The sequence below is a fragment of the Equus przewalskii genome, chromosome 12, assembly GCF_037783145.1.
Source record: "Equus przewalskii isolate Varuska chromosome 12, EquPr2, whole genome shotgun sequence".
Lineage (NCBI taxonomy): Eukaryota > Metazoa > Chordata > Mammalia > Perissodactyla > Equidae > Equus > Equus przewalskii.
In genome coordinates this window covers 26,723,951-26,738,312 of record NC_091842.1, presented here as the reverse complement: position 1 = coordinate 26,738,312, position 14,362 = coordinate 26,723,951, and the positions used below count along the sequence as shown (strand labels likewise).

The window sequence follows — 14,362 nt, the reverse complement described above, 5'->3', positions numbered from 1 at the left end:
TAGGGGGAAGTACCTTTAAGTCTTTTATCTTGGGCTGGTCAGATTCTCTAGGGATTTCTCCAAGCATCTGTCAAAGTCAAGCTTCCAGTGCCTGGCAGCACAGGGTCAAAAGGTGGCTAGTGGAGACTCTGTATCCTATATGGAAACTTCCACCTACCCCTCCCTCCAGTAGAATAGCTTCTCTCTACTGTGCCTGGTGCCCCAGGCTTCTGCAGGGTGATGGAGAGGTGGCTGGCTGGCTACACATGGGAGCTGAGCAGGTCTAGCGGTCTGATGCAGTCTGTCTTTCAACTGACCCTACCATTTCAGCCCCATTTCATTCCCCCTTCAAGAGGTTCCTAATGTCAATTCTTCAGCCTTTTGGGGGTTCTTAGATTTCTCCACTGCTTACTTAGAATCCACCCTTCTTGGGTCCACTAATTGAATTACAGTCTACCTGCTTGCCAGCATCCAAAATTTTGTTGCTGTTGACACCTCTTCCTCTTCATCCTCATGGGTTCATGCCATTAACAAAATCTCTTTCCTGTCATTTTAGTGGGGATTTATGAGCAAATGGACCTAAATACATGTATTCAGCCTACGATGCACAGTCATGCTACATTCAACTTTCTTAAAAATAAAAAACCATTAGCTTGAAACCAAATGATCATACCAGTAACCAAGATTTTCTTCGGCTTTGGATCACAAAGCATCTTTTTTCATTTTTTTTCTTTAAAGATTGGCACCTGAGCTAACATCTGTTGCCAATCTTCTTTTTCTTCTTCTCCCCAAAGCCCCCCAGTACATAGTTGTATATTCTAGTTGCAGGTCCTTCTGGCTCTGCTATGTGGGACGCCACCTCAGCATAGCGCAAAGCATCTGTAACATGCATTATCTTCTTTGAAGGTGATGACAACTCTGTAATGGTAAAGATTATTCTGTTTTATAGATGAGAAAAGTCAAGAAAAAAGAGAGATTCACATACTTTATCTAAAGGAAATGGACAACATACGGGCCAAACCTGGAAGGCTTTTTTTTATCACAATTTATTAGAAATGTTAAAAATCAGGAGACCTTGCATTAAACAATCCAACTTTCAGCAGCTCTTGAAAAATCAGAAAACAGGGCAACATGGGGCCCACCCCCCATGGAGACAATCATTCGGAGCTGAATCTTGGCTGCCTCTTTCAGATGTGGCCTGAGCCCTCCAATTTACCTCCGGCGCCAGCCAACTACCTCACTCATTTGTTACCAGGAGACATTTGACTTTGTGACCAGAAAGAAAGAAACCACTTTATTTGGGAAGACAAAATGGAACTTAATACATACGTAAAAATAAATCTGTAACACAAGCCACTTCTCTGGGTTCCACCCTATTCCACCTTGTCTAGGCTAAATGGTTACCTCAGAGACTTAGAAACACGAGTCACAGACACAAATCCATGCAGAGTAGATGCATATTTTGTCTCCTTTCTCCCACACAAGCTGCATATATTTGTGTAAACATTTGTTGATTTGTAAAATGTGTCTAGTACTGCAGACAGATGCGCTGGGATGAAAGGAAAGAAGTCACTAAAATAGCTACAAGGGTAGTTTACATGGCTTAGTTCATCGAGGTTGCATCTGATGATAAATTCCCACAATGCCTCAGGTAAGGAACAAGGATGGTCCGAAGCACTGGGGTTTGGGACTATTTTTTCTTTTTCCATGCATAAAGCCCGTTTTTGTTTTTTTTAACCTATAGCAAAACTGAAAACATTAAACTCTAGTTTAACTTTAAATTTTATTCCCAGGATCTGTAAATAACAGCACCTCTCAAACCCGAGCTCCAGTTTAGCCACTAACTGGCAGTGTCATTGTGAAAGAGTCTACCGTTCAGAACCTCAATTTCTCCACCTGTCATTGAAAGTATCAGATTATACCCCGACTCGCCTAAGTTCCAGGACCTTCACCTGCTTCTCGCACTTGAAGACAGTCTCTGAGGGCTTCCCAGTTAGGCTGCAATGTCCCGGGGCTTTTTTGTTGTTGTTTTGCGTACCCAGTATTTGTGGAAAAAGAAGATGCCCTAACCAGCTTTAGAAGGCATAAAACTAGGTTTTGAACATGGGATAAGTTCTCTGGCTGGTTCAGAAGGATCTCAACATCTTGTACATCATTTTACTCTCAATGGTCCTTAAAGCAGCATTTGCTTAGCTATATATCCAGGCCATCCCAGCCCCCTGGAGGAGAAGGGGACCACCTGCTGACATTAAGGCTATGTGGGTGGGTGGGGGGGTGGGGCACGGAATTGCAGGGGTAATGGTTCAAGCCAATCATTAACTGGTTGGAGGAACCAGAGCCACAAAGAGTGAGTGCAGTGACTAGGGCTGGCCCCCCATTTGTTCACGCATTTATTGAGCGCCTACTCTGTGCCAAGGCACTGTGTATTTGAGCCCTGGAGGCCGAAAAACTGACATAGCTCTTGCCCTCAGGGCTTAATACAGTAGCTTTCAGTCAAGGATGAGAGCAGGACTCAGCAACTCCAGCCCAGGCAGGCTGTTTAGGTAAGTAAAGTTTTACTGGAACACCAGCCACACTCAGTCTTTAGGTATTGTTCACGATGCTTCTGCAGTACAACAGCAGGGCGGAACAGCTGCAACAGAGAACATACGGCTCGCAAAGTTTGAAATACTTACTATCTGGCTCTTTACAAAAGAGTTGCCATCCCTGTGTTAGAGATAAGCATTGATGTATAACTAAGAAATGAGACAGGTGGTAAGGGAACCTAAATTATTTGTACAATAAAGTCTCAGAGAGAGAGGAGGCTGGCTGAATTAACAATAACAAAAAAAGCATGAATTATTTGAGGCTGATTCCTTTGGATAGATAAGTCACAATCAAGTTGCTCCCAACTGACATCTAACATACCCACAAAAAACACAAGCCAACCACCTGATCTGGTGCCAATGTAAAAAGAGCGATCAGTTCCAACTTCTAAAGGAAACTGGCTGTTTCCTTTAGAGTCCCTATACAAAAATGAGGGATACTGTCATTTATAGGCAGTCTAAAGGATTTTTAAAGGGTACTTTTGACTGTGCTTGATTTTTCCTTTAGGGCACACTCTGAACTTTGGAACCTAATGCTGGCACAGGTTTATGACTCCACAGCACCTAACACTAGCGTGTTGAAGGATCTGTTTTAATGAACACATAAGAGTGGTTTGTATGTTACACTCTGCTTTTTCATGTTTTGATTTTTAAACAAAGAAAGAGAGGCTGCATTAGCACTTGCGGTTGATCAAAGCAGTCTGTTTTCTCTGCTATTTGAAACACCAACTGAAGTCACACTGATATTAAATCTGAATTCCTTTTAAAGGGAAAGCTCATTAAATACAGATAGCCATAGCCTGGCCCTAGGGAAACTACTGGAATTAATGAGTGTTTATAGTTCTTGCCCTCTCATTCTCAGACAGCTTCGACATATCCCAAGGGACTGCTGCTGAAAACATCCTGCTGCAAATTACAAGAAAATCAGCCTAGCTTCAAGCAGAAAATACCAAGGGGGGAGCGGAGGGGGGTGCCCTGTGGAACAGATTCTACACGAAAACATCAGATGCTAAGAAAACACGGAGGAATACTGTGTGCAAGGGGTACTTCAGTCACATTGTGGATGCTGCCACTGAGGTGCAGAGTACACGTCTGCTTGGAGGAAAGGCTCCAACGTATCAAGCCCCTGTCCTGTTACACGGACAAGTTGTGAGGTGCACCCACTTCCACACTAGCTGATGGAGGACTTAGAGGTAGTAAATGTGTGCATACGAAAATCAAACCTGTTTTGTGAAGCCCACTGTAGAAAGCAGGCTCAAAAACAGAATTCGGCTGTATTCCAGAAAATCAGCTCCATTTCAGGAAGGAAATTTAAAAGATGAGCAAACAGTCAGCGTGCGGGCCCTCCCCTAGGGCAGAAGGGGGCCTGGGTACTACACAATCTCACATCCACAGAATAGCGCCATGCACACTTCCAAACGCTCTGAGAAAGCAGCCTGTGCACTAAGTCATCGCACTACACCCATGGAAAGCTAATGTGCGGCTCTACCTTCCCAGCCCTGGCTCAGGAAACACAGGCCCTATGGGCCTAAGATTTCAGTCCAGCCTGGAAAGGCCAGTGGGCAAGGCCCTAAGGTTTTCCATCCAGAGCAGAAAAGCACTTTCTTACATCTCATGATAACACAAAACAAGAACCTCAGAACGATAGGTTGGTTAATTAGGCTGCATTTTCAATCCCCACTTCCCCAAAATGCTGCCCTAGGGGACAGCAGTAGAGTCTCTGCTGGTAGCAAAGATATTTTAAAGAGTGGAAAAAAAGGAAATACAAAAATTGATTTACAATACACTAAAAATACTTGCCCTTCCTCCCCTCCAAAAAACCCTAAATAAGTAAATAAGTCTTTTTTCTCCTCCCTCCTAGCCCTTTTGCTTGGGACTGGCCAGCAGGGCTTTTCCCAGCAAGTTATTCCTCCATCTGGGCCCAGGCCTCCTCCGCCTTCTGATAGTACTGGTTGGCCAGCCGGCCCTTCATGGCTGCCATCGCTGCCTCGGCTGCCCGGGTGTACAAGTCGCCTGAAAGAGAGCAAAGTAGGGTACAAAGAGGTGAACCATCTGTTGTTTTCTCCCCCACTCCCATCCCTGGGAACAGCATCCTGAGGTTTCTTAAGGACCCAAACTACTCCCCACACCTTCTCCTTCCACATGGCTGGGGTGGGGCTCTGGGTGGGCATGTGATTCAAGCTTGGCCAATCAAAGTACTCCCCATTTCCTACCAGGCCTCAGGGATTGGTCCAGATTTAGGCATAGCCAATCAGTGTAAGCCATCTCAATGAGTGCAGTGATTGGTTTAGAGGTGGGTGGATGATTCTATTTGAGCCAATGAGAATCAGGCTAAGGACTTTTGCAGGACTAACTGGGGATGTATGAAAGTGGAAGAAAGAAAATAGAAGAAATAAAGATTATATAGCCTCATGTCAGTTCTGGATAGGTTGTGCCACCAAATGAATTTATGCAAAACATATAAAAACACTTGGTTTTCAAAGTTTTTTGGATTTAGAAATTTCAAGTATGGGATTATAGCTCCACATTATTATTTGCTTAATTTTTTTATACAATCTCAAAAAAAAACTCTTAAACTTAGGCTTATCCCATACCTGTGAAACCAGGAGGTCAGTATGTTTATTACGTAACAGAAAATAATATATATTTAACATGTACATCAACTGATGAATGGATAAACAAAATGTGGTACATCTGTACAATGGAATATTATTTGTCAATAAAAAGGAATGAAGTACTGATACATGCTACAACATGGATGAACCTTGAAAATATTACGCTAAATGAGAGAAGCCAGACACAAAAGGCCACATACTGTACGATTCCATTTATATAAAATGTCCAGAATAGGTAAATCCATAAAGACAGAAAATTGGTTGGGGATTGCCAGGGGTGGAGGGAGGCGGGAATAGGGATTCACTGCTAACAGGTACCGGATTTCTTTTTGGCATGATGGAAATGTTCTGGAATTAGATAGTGGTGACAGTGGCACAACATTGTGAATCCTACTAAAAACCACTGAACTGTACCCTTTAAAATGGTGAATTTTCTGTTATGAAAACGTCAATTCAATTTTCAAAATTGAAAGAAACCAAAATCTCCCAAACCCCTAATATATAACCAGTAAAACAAAAACGTTCATCTGAATACCAGCTCCATAAAGCCCCCTCCTGAGCCCACACTACATGGGTATCCAGCCTGGCAAAATATAGGGCCAGTATGAATGTTTCTCCCCACCAGTACTGAGAAGAGAGAATCAGCCTTGCATCTTGCCATAATTCCCATTGAGACAGGAATTATGACCCTCCCTGTCCAGTCCTGTCCCACTCCAGGGGCAGGTCTGCCAGGCCGTACCTGATCTCTGCGGGTCCTTCTCTAGCCCGCAGCCACCTGTGAACAGCATCTCAGCCTCCCTGGCCAGCAGCGTGTACCGGGGTTCGTCTTGCATCCCATCATACTCACCGCCCTCATCACAATCTGTCGTCTCCAGGGCAGTGTTGTACCAGTGCAGGGCCTCCGGCCAGTTTTGGGACCTGGCCAGGATGTACAGAGGGAAAGAGGGAGGTTACCGCAGCAACAAGGCAGGAGGGAGGAGGGCCATCCAGCAGGAGGGGAAGTCAGAGATCCCAGTGGGGCCACCACCTTTGCTTCATGACCCATAGACCCCAATGTCACCACATGTAAGGGGCATCATTCACATTGTAGATTTATATATTATGACAGCAGTCAAGTAGCTTTCCCTACCAAAATCGGTATATTACAACAATTTTCCAACAGATGAAAGTAAAGCATCTTGAGGAAGGGGGGCATTTTTCTACTTTGCACAAAATCACCCTATGGGCTAGCATTAGCAGTGGCTGGTATCCCAGTCAATCTGCCCTATGACGAGTAGGAGAGGAGGTGGGTAGGGACCCTTTGCCAAGGCCTCTAGAACCATCTGAGCTATTGGCAATCTTTTGTCCCCATCTTATGCACTGCCTGTGCTGGCCAGCTTGGGCTCTCCTCCTGCACAATGCAGGGCTTACCCTAAAAGACCTGGCTTCCCTCTTCTGGCTCCGCCCCTCTACCTTCAACTCTTTCTCTTACTGCAGCCAAACATATAGCCAAACCATCAAGGGCACACCCAGTTCCCAACCACATCTGAACACCACGAAATACAGAGCAAACAGGGCAGCACGCTCTTCCTCTCTGGGTGTGTACTAACTGCGTATCACCAAGCACGTGAGTAACTATTTACGGCACATCAGAACAGAGAGAGATGCAGATAAGAAGATCTGTGGATTTCATGAAACATTTCAGGAGCACCAGCTATAATATAATGGCTGTCCTCCCCCTGTTGCCCTACCTAACCTGGCTCTGCCCCCATCTTAGCTCCTGTTAACCTCCCTCTGTGCCAGACTTGCTGGACCACTTTCTAGTCTCCAAACATGCCAGCTCCTGTCTGCTCCCTGACCTTTGCACCTGCTGCTCCCTCTGCTTGGAATTTTCTTTCCACACCTGTCTCCTCCTCCCTCCAACCTCAGCTCACACATCATCTCTTCCAAGACGCTGTCCTCAAGCACCCTATCTCTTAAAACCACCACAGTCTGTAATTCTCTGTTTGCTTATTTGCTTGTTTATTATCACTAGGACGTAAGCCCCAGGAAGGCAGGGACCCTGTCTGCTTTGTTTACGGCTGCAATCCCAGGGCCTGGAAAATGGCACAGCCTCACTAAACGCCTGCTGAATGAATAAACATAAAGAAGTGGCTGGCTGGGATGGTGCTCGGGAGATAACTTTAACACCATTTTATTTTATAAAAAAGGGTAATCATTTGAAAATTATCGGTGACACACCTAACAAACTAGGGTTTTAACAGTGGACTGGCAGCCACTAAAGTAGTTGATCTGACCCTTTCAGCTCTGACTCTCCTCTGTCTTAAAGGGCAAAGTAGAATTGCCCCAAAAGCATTAAATAGGAAAGAGGGGAGGGCCTAATCTCTCCCCCAACCCCTGCCAATTCTATACCCAGTAGTTGGGGTGCCCACCCTGCCTTGGAATTTCCAGTGACTTTTCCTTCCTCTATTAGATGGTAACTTCTGAGAAGGTCAAAATCCCTTGAATGCAAATTTGGGCCTGCATGGCCCAAATAGCTTTCCCATCGCAGGCCTTTAATTAATGCTCCCTGAATGGAAGAGGCTGGAGCTGCTTGGAATGAGGAAGAAGAATAAGAAAATGACTACAGCAGAAGCTATAATAAAAATTTTGATAGATTTAACCGCATAAATATTAAAACCAGGGTGTTCCTAAATCCAATAAACAATGGTTATTGTGTGGCACATGTGCCATCTCCCGTTCCGCGATGACTATGGTAGCCATCTCTGAAAAAAAATTTTTCAAAAGCGAACTCCTATGCCAAAGCATTAATATTAAAGCCTTAATATATAAAAAATTCTTACAAATCAACAACAAAAAAATTATCTTCAATAAAAAGGAAAAGTAGACAAAGGACATGAAGAAAAACCATAGAGCAAAGATTTTTTTAAGGACCTCAGATACAAATATTTAATGCCTAGCACCAGCTCCCTGCACTCATGCTGTGCTTTCCCTACTGACTCAATGGGAACCATATACACTGGCATTGATCTGACACAATTATGTCATGTCTTTTGTTTACCTCCCCTCCATGCCAGTATAGTTCTGACTCCACTAGGAAGTAGGCCAGTGGACAGTCCACTGGAGGAGAGGTGAGAAGACCTAAGTTTTGGCTCTGCCACTTACTAGCTATTTGACCATGGGTAAGTCCCTTCCCTTCTGAGAACTACAGTTTACTCATCCATGAAATGGGTCCCAAAATACCTGCTCTGTCAACGTCAAAAAGATGTGCTGATTTATCCAAACTACTGAGCCAGGCCCTGCACTAAGAAATGGGACTACAGAGATGCAGGAGATGCAATTCCTTGTGCCCAGTGAAATAAAATCATAGATATGAAAGTGTGGTCCAAGGGAGCATTACTGTTACATAGTAGGTAAGTGATAAAGCCTGGGGCTGCATGATATGTAATACAGGCAGGATGTCATGTATCCAGGCGTTTTAGACCCTGAGAGCTTAATATGATACAGCCACAGTGCTGACTTTCTTTATTCTAAACCCAGTGAGAGGGAGATGAGACCTTGACCCAAAGAGGGGGAAACTGCCAGGCTGCTCCAACCCTGGAGGTTTAGACAATGAATGTGCCCACCCTGCTCCCTTCCAGAAAGCCACAGGCTCCTGAGGACAACCGTGGGTGGCTGAGACCCAATGAGGGCCACAGAGGGTGAGCAATGGGTCCCATTACAGGTTCAAATCCCCCAGTGGCCCTCTGCATCTGGATTTCTGGGATCTCCCTCAGGCCAAGCCAAGATGCAGCTGCCACTCTCCTCTCCTCCCACTACAGAAACCCGTCCTGGCATCTCAGCCCAAGGGGTAACTGAAAACGTGTTGGCACCTGCAGAGTCACAGCCTTCAGCAGCCTCAAAGCCACTCTGGAAAACTCCCACTAGGCCTGAGCTCACCCCTGGAGCTTGCTCCCTTCCCGTCCCCTCACTACTCGGAAGTGAAAAATGACAAAAATAAAAGTAGGAAGAGTAAATTAAACTCACCTATAATCTTAACATACAGGGACAACCACTCTGGACTTCATACTGCATATCCTTTCAGACCTGTTCTCAGGTAAATCTTGATATATCATGGCTAAGATGCTCGCCATTTATCTTATGCTTTATGTGCCAGGCAGAGTGGGAATTACAGGCATCATCTCATTTAACCCTCAAACAACAACCCTAGGATGCAGATTCTATAATTATTCCCATTTTACACAATGAAGAAACTGAAGCCAAGGAGGTAAAATAACTTGCCCCCGTTAGCGGGTTGGTACCAGGGGAGCCAAGCCTGGAACTTGGGTCTGGACTGATACTGGAGGGGAACCTGCCACCTGCAGCCCAGGGTCCCACCAGCTCCACCTGAGCGACAGCCACAGTACCTGTCTGGGCTAAGGTTCTGGCCAGTGTCAAAAGCCCGTGCCACCAGGATCATGGACTGTCTGTCACCAGCTTCAGCTGCCTTCAGTAGATAATTGAATCCTTTGGTTTTATTCTCTTCCGTCTCCTGTCAATACAAACCAAAGAGGGGGAGAGAAAAAGTAAACAAGGCTTGCACTGGAGGGGCTGCCAGGATCTCACTAATCAATCTTCTTCCCATTTCTCGGACTGTTTTGAGAGCCATGGGCTGGGGCTGCTGTAGAAATGCTCATCATGGGAAAGAGAAAAGGCCTGGTACCGTGTTGCAATGAGCTCCTTGGGGGTTTCCATCAGGCAAGGAGAAATGGAAGCTTAGCTCACTCACCTCTCTCTGCTCTGACTCCTCCAGAGAGCCACATCATCTCTTGCTTCCAACAGGGCTCCCTGCTTCCATTCTTTTTAACAGCTTTATTGAGATCTGATTCACATACCATATAATTCACCCATTTAAAGTATACAATTTAACGGGTTTTAGTATGTTTAAAGAATGTGTAACTATCACCATAATCAATTTCCTATTTTGATCAAGCCAAAAAGAAACCAAACACCATACTCCTTAACTGTCACCTCCCAACTGTCTTATCCCACCCAGCCTTAGGCAACCACTAATCTACTTTCTGTTTCTAGAGATTTCCCTATTCTGGACATTTTATATAAATTTAATCATACAATGTGGCCTCTTGTGACAGGCTTCTTTCACTTAGTACAAAGTTTTCAAGGTTCATTCATGTTTTAGCATGTATCAGCACTTCATTCTTTTTATGGCCAGATAACATTTCACTGTATGGATATACCACATTTTATTTATCCATTCATCAGTTGATGGACATTGGGTTTGTTTCCACTTTTTGGCTATTATGAATAATGCTGCCATGAACATTTGTGTACAAGTTCTTGTGTGGATGTATGTTTTTATTCTCTTGGGTATATACCTAGGAGTGAAATTGCTGGGTCACATGTAACCCTATGTTTAACCTTTTGACGAGCTTCCCAACTATTTTCCACAGTGGCTGCACCACTATACTCTCCCACCAGCAGCGTACATTCTCATCTGCTTCCATTCTGCTCCCCCAAGATCCATCCCACAGAAGCAGCCAGAAAGATGCTTTTAAAACCTACGTCAGGTCACATTACTCTATCAAATCTGCTCCATAGTTTCCTATCTTACTCGGAGATAAATCCGAAACCTTCCTAACAGCCCATGAGGCCCTTCTTAACCTTCAGGCTTCAAGAAGTGTGGCAGGGACTACCAGTTGTTCCCCATATCCATTCTCTCCCACCATGTTTTTGCTGGCACAGGGTTGACCAGCTAAAGACTACATTTCCCAGCCTGCCTTGCAGCCGGAAACTGTGTCTAAGACGAGAGGCCTAGCCAGCCACTCTTGATCACGTTTCCTCTCATATTTTCTCCCCAGCACTTTAGAACAATGCTTGGCACATGAAGTGCTCAATAAAGGTTGGTTTTTTTAAAATCTGTTGGGAATATTTTCATTTGTTAATTATTATCTGTACTACATCCTTCCCGAACTAAAAAGTTTGCTGTCATGAATAGGAACCTAGAACAGTGCCCAGAGCATAGGGGATGCTCAGAAAGTGTGCTGGATGAATGTGTGTCTTAGTGAGACAACAGAAAAAGGCCCAAAGAGTGGGGGCATTGGGGAAAGTGGGAGACGAGCTTTCTAGAGCACACAGCAACCTCTCAGAGCACGTAGGCATCATTTTCCTTGCTAAGTCATAAGCTTGGCTTGATTACAGCTCACTTCCTTCCTGCCCTGTCCTAAACACACTGCTCCATCCAACCACACTCCTGCTAGGGGAAGCTGCCAGAGTCTGTCCTCAAGAGAAAGGTCTTTGGGACGCCTGCAGACGAGCAGACTAAAATCGCTCCTGCTTCCCTTTAACAAAGGTGCCAGGGTGCAGCTGGTGTAAAAAGCCTGAGATCACAAGGAGAGTTACCAGGGAGTCTCAAAGAGAGGAGATCTCCCCCAGTCTTGGCCCCCCCGTCACTCATCCTGGGCTCCGGCATTCCTTTATTCAGGCCTCGAACCCTCTGAGTGTGCCCTCTGTGCCAGGCTCTGTGGCAGATGCTGGGGGGACAGGCCCACTGCAGTGGTTCACTGGAGCCAGTCTACAGGCTTGTGAGAAACGACTAAAATTTGCAGGAATTTTGCAAGCTGGTTGTAAAATACAGCCATTATTAAAAATTAAATTGCATAAACTTACAATTAAATGAAAGGTAACAAATACTCAAAGCTCATCACTTCCTAATTATTTTACTATTATCTATGCTCTTAGGGTTATTTATATCTATTGCAGGGCTTCTCAACCTGAGCACTACTGACATTTTGGACCAGATAATTCTGTGTTGTGGGGCTGTCCTGTGCATTGTGGGGCATTTGGCAGCATCCCTGACCTCTACCCACTAGACGCCAATTGCATCCCAGAGTTGTGACAACCAAAAATGTCTCCAGACATCGCCAAGTGTCCCATGGAGAAGGAAAGGGCAAAATGACTGGTCGAGAACCACTGGTCCATTGAATCCGTATGGTGGAAATACTATATAATGGTGTGCTACTGTGCATTTCTTCCCAACTCCACGTTCAGTGATGTCATGTTCGTACCTTGCACTTGGCCTCAGGAGGAGCATTTACACCACAGAAAGTGGAAAATGCTACAGATCAAGGGTTGGTGTATTGGTTTTTTGTCTTGATTGAAAAAAGATACGGAGAAAATATTAATATCGCAAATTAATTTAAAACTGTGTCATGTCTGTAGCCATTATTGTGACTAGCACAGGAAATTGAAGAAACATTCTTCAGTATTTAAAACTATTATCTGATTCAGCAAAGAAGTTGCTCACATCAGCAGCAAATAAAGTTCCAGCTAGACAGATGTCTTCCTCATTTCACTTTCTTCTTACTCACTGAAGTGAAAGTGTCAATCAGTAGTTATGTCAGAATTCCACTCTTCCATCAATTGCAACCAGAGATGGGCTACAGATATGAGGTCCACGAAAATTAGCGAAAGCATTCTATGAGGATCAACTGACTATATGGAATTTATAATATAGAATATTTTTATGATTGTTTGTAAACTGTATGTTCTACATTCTTTATATCAGTAAAATGTATAATAAACTTACATACATATATGTGCATACATCCCTCCCCACCCGTAAGAGACATTTACTAGCACACCACTGGAAGAATGAGATACTACAGTCGGTCCTGCCCTCAAGGAGCATGGAGATGGGAGGGAGAGAGGAGAGAGAGACAAGTTGCCAGCCTGTCAAAATCCCACCCCAACAAAGCCTGCCCCTCACCATCTAAAATGGGAAGTAAAAATGGCATTGGGTTACCTCCTGCCCATGTGCCAAATGATGTATGTGACTGAGCCATATGACACTGTCAATATTCTACCATTTAGGACCTACAAAAATGGCAGTTTCATGAAGTGCAACTTAACGTGTACAAGGCTAGCCACTGCAGCAATATTCGTCATATCAGAAGAATGGAACCAACCCAAATGTCCATCAACAGGGCATAGGTAATAAAGTACACTGCACTCACACAATGGAACATTACACAGCTATCAAAAAGAATGAGGAAGCTTTTCCTAAACCACTGAGGAAAAACGTCCACAGGACGCTTGTCAAGTGAGAAAAGAAAGGCCAGATGAGTGTGTGTGGTATGATAATTTTGGAGAAAAAAAAATAGGGTGATAATAAGAATCTATACTCTGGGGCCGGCCCCGTGGCTGAGTGGTTAAGTTTGCTCGCTCCACTTCAGTGGCTCAGGGTTTCACCAGTTTGGATCCTGGGTGTGGACATGGCACCGCTCATTAGGCCATGTTGAGGCGGCATCCCACATGCCACAACTAGAAGGACCCACAACTAAAAATACACAACTATGTACTCGGAGGATTTGGGGAGAAAAAGCAAAAAAAAAAATCTATACTCTGTATTGGCATAAGGAAACTCTATGTACTGGGTTGAACAGCATCGCCCCAAAATTCATGTCTACCCAGAACTTCAAAATGTGACCTGATTTGGAAATAAGAGTCTTTGCGATGTAATCAGTTGAGGTCTTACTGGAGTAGGGTGGGGTGACTACTCTAGTATGACTGGTGTCTTCATAAGAGAAGAAGAGACATAGAGACACACAGAGAGGAGAAGCCCACGTAAAGACAGAGACAGAGATGGGCGTGATGCATCTACAAGCCAAGGAACACCACAGATTGCCAGCAACCACTAGAAGCTGGAAGGGACAGGAAAGATCTTCCCCCAGAGTCTTCAGAGAAAGCACGGCCCTGCTGATACCTTGATTTCAGATTCTGTCCTCCAGAACTGAGAGAGAATAAATTTCTGTGGTTTGAAGCCACCCAGTTTGTGGTTGTTATGGCAACCCCAGGAAACTAACATACCCTGGAATTATATATAAGAAACTGATAAAAATGGCTATCTGTTATAGGGAGAATGAGAGGATAGAGGAAAAGGTGGGAGGGAGATTTTTCACTGTAAACTTTTTTATATTAAAAAAATATTTTCATCACAAGAATGTATTACATATTTAAAAAGTGAAATAAGGACTTCGGAGTGCCTTCGCACCCTCTTCCGGCCTGACACCCCTCACTCACTGGGCCGTGGCCAGGCCCACCGAGGAGGGCTAGTGCCCTGCGCTCACAGTGAGCCCACCCCGAGCCAAGCCACTCACCCAGCCACAGCTGGGTCCACGTGTTAGGGAAGGTGAGGACAGATACGCT

At 44.6% G+C, this 14,362-nt stretch overlaps 1 protein-coding gene across 11 annotated transcripts in view; it reads right to left on the bottom strand.

Annotated features, from left to right (window-relative positions):
• Nucleotides 1–1,246: 1,246 nt before the first annotated feature.
• EEF2K (eukaryotic elongation factor 2 kinase) overlaps nucleotides 1,247–14,362 on the bottom strand; it is a 59,622-nt gene continuing 46,506 nt past the window's right edge. For 7 of the 11 annotated variants that reach the window (XM_070566548.1, XM_070566554.1, XM_070566546.1 and 4 more), the window contains 3 exons: nucleotides 9,565–9,689; nucleotides 5,919–6,097; nucleotides 1,247–4,577 (listed from right to left, as the gene is read on the bottom strand). In XM_070566548.1, coding sequence (XP_070422649.1) covers nucleotides 4,468–4,577; nucleotides 5,919–6,097; nucleotides 9,565–9,689 — 414 coding nt within the window. In that variant the 3' untranslated portion in view covers nucleotides 1,247–4,467. The remainder of the gene's footprint in view (nucleotides 4,578–5,918; nucleotides 6,098–9,564; nucleotides 9,690–14,362) is intronic. The other 4 variants (XM_070566551.1, XM_070566556.1, XM_070566550.1 and 1 more) reach the window with 1 other exon arrangement.